This window comes from Gracilinanus agilis, chromosome 3, assembly GCF_016433145.1.
Source record: "Gracilinanus agilis isolate LMUSP501 chromosome 3, AgileGrace, whole genome shotgun sequence".
In the NCBI taxonomy this organism is placed as follows: domain Eukaryota; kingdom Metazoa; phylum Chordata; class Mammalia; order Didelphimorphia; family Didelphidae; genus Gracilinanus; species Gracilinanus agilis.
Genome location: NC_058132.1, coordinates 497,162,859 through 497,178,799, shown reverse-complemented (window position 1 = coordinate 497,178,799; position 15,941 = coordinate 497,162,859). Strand labels below are relative to the sequence as shown.

The 15,941-nt window shown below is 33.4% G+C and overlaps 1 protein-coding gene across 1 annotated transcript in view; it reads right to left on the bottom strand.

Moving 5' to 3' along the window:
* Window positions 1-15,941, bottom strand: part of MRPS9 (mitochondrial ribosomal protein S9) — a 96,303-nt gene that overhangs the window by 65,130 nt on the left and 15,232 nt on the right. The window contains exon 2 of the mRNA XM_044670470.1: window positions 6,106-6,285. Coding sequence (XP_044526405.1) covers window positions 6,106-6,285 — 180 coding nt within the window. The remainder of the gene's footprint in view (window positions 1-6,105; window positions 6,286-15,941) is intronic.

The window sequence follows — 15,941 nt, the reverse complement described above, 5'->3', positions numbered from 1 at the left end:
GACTCAAACAGGGAGAAGCACTGGGTCAAGACTGCAATCTCTATTAATTAGGTATCCCAGCTGGGCAGTGGGTATGCAGCTGTTAACTTGATCAATGACTTACCTAAATGTCATCTCTACTGATTCGCTTATAAATTACCAGCAAGTGAGACTAATGTACAGGTGCTAATTTATTTAAACTGTTCTCTGCAGTTCTACATAGCTTTATAAACTGCATCTGGCACCTAATGTTAGCTGTCAGTTGTACTTAGACATGCCTGTCCTAACGACTCTGTTCATTAGAAATGAGCACAAATTATGAAATATTGTGAAAAATGATACATCAAATGGAATGGGCACAGCAAATCAATTAGAGAAACTTCATACAGCATATTCACACTTAGGAGAATAAAACATTCTGGTTTCAGAGCAAGGTCTATAATACCAATTAAAAAGTAATTGGTAGGCTTCTGCAGTTATATATCAATTTGCTGGCTTTTTCCCTGAAATTCAAAAGTAATGTACTACTTAACTTTTAATTCCCAAATATAAGCATTAGTAAATTCTATATTCAAAACAGTCAAAATGATTGAAATGTCTTTAACTACTATTTCATACAGTAGTAGTTAAAAAATTCAAAATCTATGTTTAATATCAAAGACAAGTAAGGATACATTAAGTTCTATTTCTAAAATGCTTTGAATAAACTGACTCCCTAAAAAGACATAAAGGTACACAGGCATACTGAAGGGATTATTACTATTCCAAGTATAAAGTCTGATAATTTTGCTGCCAATTAGGCTAAATAGCTTTTGTGATTTTTTTTACAATAGAAGTTTAAGTATGTACATATAGCAAATATTCATATGCCCCTAAAATTTTTCAATATCTGGCTACAAATGGGAAAATTAAATATAAATAGAGGACAGACTACAAGACCTTGTAATATTCTATGGTCTATTTACTTTTAAATCTTCTCAGAAGACATGGTTCAAATCCTACCAGCATTCTGAGGTCCAGCCAGATTGTCCTCCTTGCTATTCATCACACACAAAATTCCATCTACAAATTTATATGCCTCTTTGTTGGCTATGAACACACTCCCTCCTTTATCTGCCACTTAGAATTCCTTGTTGTTTTCTCAAAATTCAGCTGAAATGATAGCTTCTACATGAAAGTTAGTGCTCCATCTTTCATGTAGAAGGTATCATTTGATCCTGTATCTACATATACCTGTTTGACCAGGGTAAGGAAAGTACCTTAACTGGGCCTCAGTTTCTTCATCTGTAAAATGAAAAGGTGGGCTACATTAGGTGGCTTCTGAGTTCCCTCAGAAGTTCTGATTCTGGGAAATATTTGTTAGTACTAATGGCACTATTAATAGTAAGTTGGCTTAAAAACAACCACTGGAATAGGCAGATTTGCTTTATAATTTTTTATTCAATGACTAAATGTTACATAGAAACTAGAGTATCCTTTTGTTCATACTAAATCAAAAGTACAGTGAAGATCCGTGAATTGAATATTTAAAAATATTTTTGAAAGATATAGTTAATCACAAGAAATCTGCCTGAGTTTTTCTTAAATGATAAGCTTTCAAAATTTTTCATCTTCCATATTTTTATTTAGTCATGCTTTCTACTGGATGTCACATTATTCAGCTAAGCAACCCTAGATCATACCTCCTGCCATAAAAGTTTACCCATAACAAACTACGATAGCACTCTATAGGAACAGCAAACTTTTAGCAAATTCAATGATTTGAAAGATAGTCATAAGGTACAGAAAGAAAACAAATTTTTATTAAGTGCTTACTATGTGGCAGGATCTCAGCTAAGGGCTGGGGATACAAATGCCAGGAAAAAGGAATCCTTACCCTCAAGAAGCTTTCATTCTAAATTGGGAAGAACTCCTAAATATATAAGGAACTGAGTCAACTGTTCAAAAAAATCAAACCATTCCCCAATTGACAAATGGTCAAGGGACATGAATAGGCAGTTTTCACATGATGAAATCAAAACTATGAATAATCACATGAAAAAGTAAATCCCTCTTGATTAGAGAAATGCAAATCAAAACAACTCTGAGGTACCACCTTACACCTAGCAGACTGGCCAATATGGCAGCAAAAAAAAGTAATAAATGTTAGAGGGGATGTGGCAAAACTGGGACATTAATGCATTGCTGGTGGAGTTGTGAATTGGTCCAACCATTCTGGATGGCAATTTGGAACTATGCCCAAAAGGCTTTAAAAGACTATCTGCCTTTTGATCCAGCCATACCACTGCTGGGTTTGTACCCCAAAGAGATAATAAGGAAAAAGACTTGTACAAAAATATTTATAGCTGCACTCTTTGTGGTGATAAAAAATTGGAAAATGAGAGAATGTCCTTCGATTGGGGAATAGCTGAACAAATTGTGGTATCTGTTAGTGATGGAATACTATTATGCTCAAAGGAATAATGAACTGGAGGAATTCCATGTGAACTGGAACAACCTCCAGGAACTGATGCAGAGCGAAAGGAGCAGAATCAGGAGAACATCGTATACAGAAACTGATACATCGTGACACAATTGAATGTAATATAAACTTTTCTACTAGCAACAATGCAATGTAACAGAACAATCCAGAGGAACTTAGAAAGAAAGCTACTCAGTGGAACTGTTTGTCAGCTCTAGGAAGGGGGAGGGAAGAGTGGAGGAATCATGGATCATGTAACCACAGAAAAATATCCTAAACAAAATAAAGTGGGAAGAAAAAAAAAAGCTGAAAAATATGAGGGTTGGGTGAGAAGGAAGGATAGTTTTAGTATGAGGGCCTGAAATCTAGAAGTAGTCAGGGACAGGGCTGGGAAGGAAATGAAGGCAGGCTAGGCAGGGCACCTCCATTAGATGCCAGGAGGAACTAAAGAATGGTAGGAGGATAGATCTTGCAGAGGGATTTCCCATGGTGAGAAGGTTGTAGGAGTAGAGGGTTGTCTCAGGGGAAGGAAGCCTCAGGTCCTAAAGAAAGGTCTAGGAAGTTCTAGAATAAGCCAGCAGTTCTGAAGCCAAGAAATTGGGAACAGGGTTGGAAGGAAACTGAACCTCAAAGTAACTGGGGTGGGAGGATGAAGGGAAATTTACAAAGCAGAAGTAAATAGCACAAAGGCTGTGTACTTAACTTCAGAGTAGAAGTTTTTCCGTTCTCAGAGCCTCCCAACTCTAAATATTACACATGATTCTAACAAGTTTGGTTATGTTAACTGATTAGACATTACATTTTATAGGAAGGGAGGTGTCATGTATGCAGAACTGTAAATAGGCCAGTATGATTGGACTGCAAAATTCACAGAATTAAATATGGCAAATATCTATAAAAGCATAGAAGCCTTGATCATCCTTGTAGGAGGCAATTTTTTTTCATAATTTTCACCTTCCAGATTTCTATTTCATTTACATACATCATTTAGGACTATATACACCAATAAATTGACTAGAAGATTTATAAGCAACATTACACATACTTCAAGGACAAAAGCAAGAATCAATAAGGGTTTTGGTTAGCGTTTTGTTCATTACAAATTGTACTAATAACAGGAATATATACAATATTTATATACTATAAAGTCAAATGGAACATGTCAAGTTAAATAGGCCAATAAACATAACCACAAGTTAGCATTTACATTTTCCAGAGTTACTTTCTTTTTCCAAGTATATCATTCTGGATTCATCACTAAATACAAGAGACTTACAAACATTTGTATGTACTTACTTATATACTTACAAATATATTCACATATTTGTACAAATACACAAAATTAGTTCTTTCATAGTCTATGCAATTTTGTGGCATAGTAGACTAGAAAGATCTGAATTTGAATTATGCCTCATAAAAAACACTTCTTAGTTGTATAATCTTGGGCCAGTTGCCTAACATATTGCCTTCCTTCAGTTTTTGAGATTACAAAAGATAATAATAACACTTACTTCTCAGGTTGTGTGAAGATCAAATGAGATAATATATTTAAAGCACTTTGCAAGTCTTAAAGTGCTGTAAGGATGGGGGATGGCTCTTTTTGTCCCATACCCCATCTTTACAGTGCTTTATAAGCATCAGTCATTATTATCTCAATACACTGCCACCAATGAGCATATTATATCTAGGAAACATATTTCTAATTTGAGAGTCAAAACTACGTCTTTGATATTTAATCTTCTTGACTGACACTAACCTCCATTGATTGGTGACCCTATGATATAGAACCATTATTATTTTTCTAAGTAAAGTATAGAATAATTTCTGGAAAACTTGCTAGAATAAATCCTTAATCTAGTTTTGCTTCAATTTACTTCAAAGTTTGTTTTCAAAAGGTACTTTAGCATAAATATTTACAAATATGAGTTTTACTGATGCTTCTAGTTATCATTAACTAGTTAGTTAGCTACAATGGAGACTATGTTGGAGTTGGATTCAGAAAAACCTAATTTCAAATCCGGCCAGAGACATTCACTTAGCTATATGGTCCCAGGTAAGTCATTTAATCCCTCTCAACTACAGTTTCTCATTAGTAAGATAGATATAACAATAGCCCCTATCTCAAAAGATGGCAAAGAGGATCAAATAAATTAACATGTTAAGCCCTCTTGATAGCTATTATTATTTTTACTTTAGGAATTAATTCAGTTGTATGGAAAAACTAGCTTCTAAAAAATTTCATAAAATAATAAGTTCGGTCTGGACCAACTTGTTAACTCTACATTCTAAAGAATTCATATATAGTTCATATTCTAATTATGTATAAAACCCATTAAGTAGCTTTCTTAAGATGCCCAAATCCTCTTTTAACATTCATGTTGATTCTACAAAAAAGGCATCCTTAATATCTTAGAAAATTTTGATCTACTTAAAAAATTAGACAAATAATACTCTGCTACAATAATGCTATGATAACTCTCCCTTAAGCTCACTTGAATTTGCCCTAGGTATTCTCCATATTCTATTTGGAAAATGAAAAGCTAAAGAAATGATATACCCAGGATCTCTCCTCAACATTCTGAGAAGGTAGTTTATCGAAAATCAAAATAAATAAAGATTTTTTAAAAAAACATTTGGATGGCTTAAAACCCCCCTTTTCAAAATTACATCTTAATGTGAGCTCCTTCTCTTTTAAAAACCATCAGGCTCAATTTATTTTTGAGTATAGATTGGGTTGGTACTTGTTACTTATTGTTAATATCTATAACTAAAAATCAGCAATGAAATTATAAGATGTAACCAGTTAAGATATTTTCTTTCTGACATTCATGAAGTGGGCATATCACCCTAAACAAAAAATTAGCATGTGATTACTACTATCCCTCCATTTCTCCCCCACAAAAAAGCAGCTACTAATCCTATAATCCTACAACTCAGCTGGGCTTCAAAGAGTGAAGAGAAAAACCTATACCAAGGTTCTCTTTTGGACAACATGAAAATAATTAAATTGTATAAAAAAAGAATCATGTCTTACTATATACTTTAACACTCTGATGAAGATTAGATTTTGTAATAAGATTCTTATACCTGGTAATAAATTATTCATAACATTTAAGAATAAGATTATATGGATGTTAGAGCTGACATTTTTATCAGAGCAAGCTAAATAGTTTTTAGTTAAATTGAACTACTCCAGTTATCTCAGGTTACTTAGCAATCAAATATCACCAACAATTATTCATGGTTTTTTAAAAAATTTAACATTAAAGTAATAATACTTTAACGAGTCTGGCTATAGGGGAACTAGAACTAAAATCCAGGCCAATTCTCAAATCACTGGAACCTTTTTAACAATGCAGGTATATGTTAAAAACACTTAACATACTAAAATCCAAGTTTATTTATAGGACTTCCCACAAATTTGGCATTTTCATTCAAGTTACATGAAATAAAAAACACAAGTAAGGCAATCCTGTAGTGTGATGTCTGACCTAACACAGCAGTAGTAGTATTATCTCTATTCAAAGCCATATTTCCTTCTTGAGAAGCATAAATAATTTTTTTTATTCATCCAGCAATTTGGTTAAAATTAAGGGATCTCATTGGCTCATGTTAAAGTAATGTGCTTTTCAAAATTATTTCCCCCACAGAGTAATTGTACTTACATCAATATCCTCTTGGGAAAAAGTTTCTGGATCTTCTCCCATCATGTTGGCTAAATGTCTCTTTCCTATGTTGAATTCTTCAATCTGTTTTTTAATAAAAGCCACTGTATATTCTTCACGTCCTGAAGTCGCAACATTTTTCTTCTGTATTGGACTGGTGGAATGTAGTAATCTTAATAACTAACCAAAAAAAGAAATTAAAGTTATTCTTGCAAATCAAGCATACATCATCTCTAAATAAAATATTTTACAAAGAGAAAGAAGGAAGGTTTGTATGTAATAGGACTGAAGCAAAGAACTGATTAACAAACTGATTAACAAAGAGAAAGGTTTCTCTCCCTCAAAACATGTTAAAATGTACTCTTACAAACAGTATTTTGAAAAGTTTACCTAGATATGAAGCCTATTATCTATTATATTTTATCAAATATAAACACAATAAAATACAAATTTACTAAAGAAATAATTGGAAATGTGTATACAGACATAAAATGTTAGTATAAGTTATTATAAAGCAAAGCCTAACATTTAGGAGGTCAGTATCACTGGAAGGTAGACTATGCCTACTGTGCCTCCTGATAGCCATACAATGGGGCCCCACAAGAGGCATTGGTGAAAAGTTCTCTTCTATACCTTATTATCTCTTGCACAGACACCTGGAAGCTGAGCACTTTGGAAAGGTAAACTAGTTGGCTCTATCATGGCTCTGCCAGATGAGGTTCATGCCATTTCTTGGTGACTGTCCTCAATACCCAACTGATCTAGAACCCAACAGCAAGAATATAGAAGACCAGGAGTCAAAGTAAGACAATATTAAGACCATGAAGGGCCAGAAGGTACCAAGGATGGATGTTGCTGACCCCAATAGGGTGTCAGATTCAAGGTTTACTCTAGCCAGAGAAAAAGTATGTGGCTGTGGATGGCACTGTGTTCCTGGAAGAATGAGCCTTGGAATGAGTGTTCCATAACATTGCTTTCAATCAGGCTACAAGCCACCTGGTAACAAAGCAGGTATTTGATATTGGTCCCCTAATGAGTATGGTTCTTTTCATCTACATGGTAGCACATGCTCATCTTTATCATCAAGGATAAGAGTTACTACTACCTCCAAGTTATGACCAATGTCCTTCTCTAAGGCTGGAGAGAACCAAGGAAGACTAGTTGTAGATGAAATAGCAGGACACATAGGCCTTTGTAGGATGAAAAGGAGGTGCTATCTTTAACTGAAAAACTCTACATATCATGTACCTTATCTTCATAGGGGGAGGGGCGGCAGCATCCCACTGAAGACAGATATCCCATTTAGTTGTGCTGAATAGTTATAATGTTTTGGGGGCAGACATGAAGCTGAAATAGTATTGAAGCTTCTGAGGCAAAGTGGAGAATGTATGGAGATAAGTGCAGTTACTGGAATTCCAGATCTATTGAGTTCAATCATGTTTCTACCTACACAAAACAAGGTTGCCATAGTGTCTATGGCAGTAATTTTAAGTCTGGCCCAATCACTTGTATTGGATGCTGTGTTCTTTCCTTAAGCTATAAAACTCTAGATAATAAAGAACTTCATTGACAATAACTATGAGGAATAGAACTAGTCACCCTGTTTGGTTTTAATCCAGCGCATATTCATCAATGTAAAGAACATGTATTTGAGCACTATAAGGCCTCTTTAACCTTTATTCCAAGGTAAAGTTTGCTGTGGTCCTAGAAGACAGAGACATTGTTAATTGATTTCTTCAGCTTCATAGCCAGTCTATCCACTTGCTAATGCAAGGTAACTGTCCACTGTATTTTTGCCTCTGATGATCAAGTCTATGTGTAGAGAACCCATCACTGCTGTACAGAGTAGAAATCATACTTTTTCTGGAATGACTGCTCAGGAAATCCTTATATAAGATGATTGGGAATCATCTTAGTCCTCTCTGGAAAAGCTTTCAGACTGGAACATTTGGGTGCCAGAACAGCATCATAGCCACAAGAACATCATCTCTGATGTCTCCTTTTCCTATCAATTCATAATGATGCTTACAAAGATGAAAGGCTACTTCTATGAAGCCTATTTCAAACTTTTAAAAAAGCAAACAACATCATCCCCATTGACTGGTGGAACAAGAGATATATAATTGCAATGGAATGCCTATTATGCTATAAGAAATAACAACCAAAACAGTTTCAGAAAAACCCAGGAAGACTGTCATGAACTGATGGCAAAGTAGAGAACCAAGAGAACATTGTACAAAATGACAGTAATATTGTACAATGATTGACTGTAAATGACTTGGCTATTCTCAACAATATAATGATCCTAGGCAATTCTGACAGACTTATAATGAAAAATATTATCTACCTCCAGATAAGGAACTAAAAAAGAGTCTGAATGCATTGAATCGTATTTTTTAGCTTTATTTTTGTTTTTGTTTTTTTTTATTTTTTAGTCTGTGTTTTCTTTCACATCATGGTTAATATAGAAATGTTTGGCATGACTACACATGTATAATCTATATCAAATTGTTTGACTTCTCAAGTAAGAGGGAGAGAATTTGGACTCAAAAAATTTTAAAAATGAATATTAAAAATTATTTTTACATGTAATTGAAAAAACAACACATAAGAATTTTTACACACACACACACACACACACACACACACACACACACACACACACACACACATCATCTCTGGTATCTAGCTAAAGAACCTGGACAGCTTAAGGAAGTACATTTATTAAGTAGAGGTTCTATGGCTGCTTGGTGAGGCTGAGGTCCTGAACTATATATATCTATATATGAGGCTTTATACACATATGATATAAAAAGGTGTACATCTGTGGCTTATATCTGCATTGATCAAGGCAGATATACCACCTGGACCCTGCCAAGTGCCTAAACATATAATATCTGGATTTCTGAGAGAGCCACCAGGGGTTGTGGAAATTTTTCTGAAAGAAAAATCATTTGCTGAAGGTAGGAGTCCCTGCTTTCCCATACTCAATAAAGAGGCTGCTAACTGTGTGACCCTATGTCTTGGACCCACTAGTGAAGGAGGAGGGTAAGCCTAGAACTGTGAGGATGACTTCCAACCAGGTAGGTAACTGGGACACCCCCAAGCACTTTTGCTTTTGTAATCCTCTGCCCAAGGCTTGAAGCTTGATTTTGTTTTTATAATATAAGATTATTTCCTAACTTCCCTGAGTGTAAAAATTTAAGAATATATATGGTAACATCAAATATTATATTTTTATAAGATTTATTAATAATCACTAGAAGTAAAGGAATAATAAGATAACAAAATAAAACCACGTGCCCAAGCTAATCTACCTGTTCAAAAGGTCCCAAGTTCACAGCTGCCCTCACAGGAAGAGGCCTAGACACCCATTACCGCCTATCTACATCAGCATGTAACAACAGGAAGTCAGTGGGCTCCTGGGTAATGTAGTTCAAAGGTACATGATTTCCAATTACACATGAGTAAGGAGAGAAGCATTTCCTCCCCGCCCTACCCAAGGCTGCTTAAGGAAGAGACTCTCAGGGATGAAATGAAGAGGAAAAAGCTGTGGTCTCTGACTTGGGTCATGAGCCTATCTCTTTTAAGTGCAAGATTTGAGCTAGGGCCACAGAGAAGACAGAATGCAAGTTTTTTTCTTCAATGTCCCAGAGTATATCCTCCCATCTAGGAAAAGCTATGAGTTCTCTTTGTCTATGAGGCTTAGGGAAATGCTCTGCTAACCTTTGCAGGAGCTGTGGCCAGCTTGGAAGGTTGCTATCTGGGGCAGAGGGAAGAAGGATACTTAGCTCTTACTAAGAACTGACATCTGGACACATGTGTATAACATGCATACAATGCTCCCCCTTGTGCTAAGGCTCTAATCCCTTTGTTAGGTTGGATAAAATGACAATTGATTTAAAAATGAGAAAAAAAATCTAAAGAAAATAAAGCAAAAGTGAAAATATTAAAAAGATTAAAAAGAGATTTTGACTATATAAGGGAAGATAAGAGAGAACATCAAAACTCTTGACCACTATGAGTGTTTCCTTTTAAAAAAAATCAGCATATGTGATCTTCCTCTCTTTTCTATAATCCATAAATCACAGAAAGGGTCAATATGACATAATGGAGATGATCTATGAATTAGGAAGACTTGGACTACAAGTGGGACACTAGCCAAGTTAGCCAACCTCTTAATTCTCTTGGCAGCTAAGATTGTAGGTGGAAGAGATGGCAGCTTGCTTTGATAGAGAAAGTTCCTTACCAGAAGCTCTTTAAACAATCACAGAGCCAGTAAAACAAAACAAAACAAAACAGAATAATGAGTTAATAACAAGAAGTCTATGCTGATGTGCAATCATTCACAATGTGTTTTTTCTTAATTTTTTATGGCTTGAACTTTGTCACTTTTGGTTTCTTTTTTTGTGACAGATTTTGTTTTGGAATTTCATTTTTCTTGCTTATGGTTAAGTATTATCTTTGATTCTTCTATGGGCAGGCTCTGTTGAGGGAAGTTTAAAAAGTTAACAATTAAATAATGCTCTTGTATTTCTCAATTCCCCCCCCCCCCCCCCCATTTGACAAGAAAGAGCCCTATACAGGGAAATAAAAGAATTGAGTTTTAGTTACAGCTCCATTATTTACTAGAAACAAAGGAAATATAGTCTAATAAATAATAATAAAAATAGGTTCAATTTAGCTTGAAAATGAATTACATGGGCTTCCTATTTACCTGATAGAATAAGGGAGTTACTCAACTAAATATAAAGATGATTTCTTATTATTAGAAATTAGGTTCAACATACTAGTTTTCACAATAAGAGCTTTCACATCATTTTAAAATATCAGTAATTATATTACACTAGCTGCTGCTGAGCCCTTTGTGCAATGGCACTGAAAATTTCTCCCCAAGGCACTAATACTTCACCTTTGACAAAGTGGTTATAGAACCAGAAAAAATGTGTTCAAATGACATTCAGTTGTCATTCTGTATCCTGGTACAACAAAAACATATCCTTTTTCTATTCTTTTTGGCTTTTAAAAAATATTTTAAATGGATTTAAATTCATTTGTCATTACAGCTAAACAGAAAGGAAAAAGGATAGAAGATTAGCAAATGAAATACAAGAAATTAATACTATTTTCATACTATTATGTGATTTGGAGAATTCTTTGATCTAGCTAACTGTTTGTAATTTTTCTTTTGGAAACTGAGTGTTCATATCTTTTTAATCATTTAAGAATTTGGAGATTCAAAGGAATGCCTTTGGCCACCTATTTCATTTAATTGTCTATATATCTTAGATATCAGATTCTTATCAGAAACATTTTACATAGAAATTTCCCCCAAAATGCTTGCCTTCTCATTCTAATTGCATTGTTTATACAAAAGTTTTTCAATTTCATGCAGCTATTTGAACATTATTTTCTAATTCTATCTTTGAGAGGAACATTACTTCTAACAGAACAAATCACTAAACACAATGCAGTGACTCAATTTATTTACTTTGAAAACAAACATGTAACTTTTCAGTATGTATTAAAAAGCAACTGTAATTCCATAGATATCTAAAATATGAAAATTAAGATATAAGTACTGTGGCTTATTGGGATATAAGTTTCTTCTCCTTAGGAACGCCCAAGAATACATCTCTTTTATAATATTTTGGTTTTTCAAACAACATATTTAATTTCTACACTTTCTACAATGGTCTTTAAATGGTCAAGACCACAAAAAGTTACAGTCATGCTACCATTTCAAAGTACAAATACTACAAAATGATAAGTAGAAATTTCTACCATTACATAAATTCATTCTGAGTAGGGATTATTTCATTCTTTAATATTTGTATCCCTACTACTACTTGGCATCTACTTTTTTTTTTTAATTTTAAACCCTTAACTTCTGTGTATTGACTTATAGGTGGAAGATTGGTAAGGGTAGGCAATGGGGGTCAAGTGACTTGCCCAGGGTCACACAGATGGGAAGTGTCTGAGGCCGGATTTGAACCTAAGACCTCCTGTCTCTAGGCCTGGCTCTCAATCCACTGAGCTACCATACTTTAATTAACAATATAATTAATTTATCAAAACTTATTAAAGTACTAAATATATGATTTAATAAAAATGTTAAATTATTGAAATGATATCCAAGAAATGGATATTCCATTATTATGAGAGTCAATACACTCTTCTGATGAGATACATTTAAGAAAAAGAAGAAATGGATATATCCAGAACAATCAGCACTGTAAAGTAGGAAGAATACCTACTAGAGTCCTCCACTATATGAAATGGACTAATTTTTTACTTAACAAGTACTGAAAACTTTCTTTAAATTATATGCTGATTCAATTTTAAATAATTGTTTTTTGACATCTTCTCTCCCACTTTCCATCTGAGATGGGAGGTAATACAACATGTTTATATACCATGTGCTATTACACAATACATATTACCATGTTTGCCATGTTGTAAAAGACAACAAAAAAATCATGAAAGAAATAAAGTAAAAAATGGTGTGCTTCAATCTGTATTCAGACTCTCAGTTTCTTCTATAGTGGCAGATAGCTTTTTTCATTATAAGTTTCTTGGAATTGTCTTTGACTTGCTTATAAAAGTTAGGGTGCTCACGGTTGATCATAGTTCATTATTATTGTTACTATATATAACATTCTAATTCTGCTGAAAACTTTCTAAAAAATCACTTCCAGGTTGCCTTAAGTACAAAAAGCTAAGAGAAGTTCTAGCTCTTCTTTGATGCTTGACCTAGAAAGCTGTTGATTCAGCTCAGGTGAATGCACTAGATATTATCGCTGAATATCTTTTCCCTGCTATATCAAAATAAATATCCTTTTGTTAACTGTCACATTCCATAAGTATTTTTATTGCAATATAGAAACTAAACTGTCAAAGGAACCATTTTGAGTCATATTTTCTCAGATTTGTTGAATATATTTTCCATACTATTGCTAAGTAAACTCTTAACTCTCAGATCGTTAAGGAGTGTCTCCTGGTTCTCTTTTCTTCTGTTCAAATAAATCCATAAGTGTCTTTTCATGTTCTAATTCCTTTTATCCATTGTTTCTAATAGCACTTCTATCCCCTATCTCCACCAGCTTCCTTTTATTCCTGGTTTTCTCCCATTAAAAAGTAAGCTCCTTGAGGGCATGGCCTGGCTTTTATTTTCATAGTATTTATATTTCCAGCTTTTAGCACCTTCCCTTCTACACAGAAAGCACTTAATGCTAGTTGCTTTGTCTTCCTCTTTTCTAAGACACTGAAATATCTACTTTATGTTTTCTGAACACATATAACACTATTCTAATTTGTATCTAATGATTTTAATTCAGCAATCACTCTTATCTGATGAACACACACTGACTGATATTTATTTTCACTTTCTAATACAAGTTCCTGTAAAAGAATTATAACATATTAGTTAAAAATAGACTATATTTATATGACACTATAAGATTTATCAAGTACTCATGACAATCTTTATGTCTTATAGTGTTAATAAAAGTATTAATATAAATAGATATTGAGATGCTGATTGTTATTGCAAGAAACAGGGTAAGAAAAATCATATTTTGAAAAACATCAAAGTCAAAGAAATCAGTATTCCAGTATTATGGTTGATGGAAAGAAAAAAAATCAATATGTCTTACCATACTTCACATTGGATATGTTTCTTATTATTATATCAATACAAAGACATTAGATTTTATTTAAAAATATTTTAGAGAAGAAAATTCTCTGAATTTAAGGGAGATAGTCTCATTTTGTTACTTTATTTTGTAATTTACAAAAAAATAAAATCAAGGTTATTTAACCCTTGGCTATCTCATTATCCTTAAGTTTACTAAAGATGGGTCATAGCATTAGTAAGAGGAGCTCTCTATTGGCAGTACAAACCTAAACCGAAAGAATGTAGTCACTAAAGAAAGAAAGAACATCATGAGTTATTTTCGTCTTAAAGCTGTATCCAAGTATAACAAAGTAACTATCAAAGTCTCACAAAAGAAAATTATTGAAAAGCTTTGACAGTTTTAATATTTAATTTTACATATGTACTATATGAAATAATCTATCTTTGGGAAAATATGCTTTAAATTTCTTTTAATAAAGACAGCTGTGCATAATTGTTTAACAACATGACACTGAACATTCATAATATTTATTAAAAACATCACATTGCTAAGTGAAAAAGTCATTAAATATATTTGTACAATGCTAAGAATAGTACTAGAGAAAAAAGATTCACACAAAGATAATATTTAAGCTAAAAAGGTTGTCACTTTAACTCAGTCTAAACTAGGTATTTGCACTGAATTTTGAAATAAATGGTTTTTTAGTTAGCATTAAGAAGAATTTGGTGGATTTTTTTTTAAACTAGAAAACAACTCTACCCAGCCTCCATGCTGTTGTTTCCAGTTACAACTAAAAATGCATGATTTGAGACAATTCTTCAAGCTTTCCATTCTTATAGGATAGTATGGATACGACTAGACAGATTTTTTTTTTGCAAAGATAATCAGTGGGTTAGACAGCTATAATTTCAATCAAGCAGTCTGCCAAAGAAACAGAAGCTTCAGTGGCAGAGCAGTAATGTCCCAATTTTGGCCAAATGCCAATTTTATACACTATTTTATTTGTCCTGAGGCACTATTAAGTAAGCCTCTTTTCAGTTTAATTACACTACTGACTGAACTCAGATGAAGCAATGCACTGACAATTAAAATGGTTTTTAACAAAATTTGTTTTAAAAGTCTAAGACTAAGGGAAAGGGTAAAGATCAGGGGCAGAGAATACAGGGATAGAAAAAAATGTAAATTTAACTCTCATTCTGGGAAAAGTAATCGCTGTAGCCTACTTGAGAATAAATAGCTCCATTTTAATTTTTACTCAGTAAAATTCACTTGTTTGAAATTTTAAGAAAAAATAAATGAGAGAAAAATAAACAAGAGGAAAAACTGAATGAATATAAAAATAGTAGATGAAAAGATGTGGTGTTTAAGTATTGCTTACAAAACTAACAATGCCATATAGGAAACAAAAGTTCTTTAAGTGTTACATAAAAGTAATTGTCTTGTCATTCATTTCACAAATACTCCTTGAACCTTGTGTCTTGGCACTACTAGAGATATGGACTTGCTCTTACAGATTCATTGGGAAAACAAGACTAGATATTACAATAAAACAATAGTATATAATATGGCAAATTGGGAGGGGAGGCAAGGGAGTATAACAAAGAATGCTAGATTTCAATAAAGAAGAGCCTGGTAAAATATTTATAAAATTATAAAATAATTAGCCATTATAACTTAAATGACTGTTGTCTCAGTTTTCTCATCTGCAAAAAGGAAGATAACAATAGCTGGCTTTAAGGTTTGTTAAGTGCTTCACATATATGATCTCACAAGGTCAAATAACGTATTAAAATATTTTGCAAAGTTGCAGGTGCTACATAAATGCCAGTTGATATTTCAATTCTTAAGACCTCAGTTTGTACCCTGGCTCTACCCTGGTAATCCTTAGTTTCGTTACTTCTCAAAGCTTTAATTTCCTCATCTGTAAGGTGAGAGGTCTGGATTGGAAAATCTTTAACATTTCTCTAACTCTCCATCATAGAGTCCTATAGTTCAAGTACCCAAGAGTATTTAATTTTTTATCTGCTATGACTATGAAGCATATTGCAACAAAGTTAATGTTATCTGTGTTAAAAATCGCTTTAAAGTATCAAGGCAGCAACTCAATTATTCTTTTGCAAGATTCAGCTTCTCCCTTCCTTAATAGTAAACAAGTCTATTGGAATTGCTAAAAAGGTTTTTGACTGCCCTACCGGTATC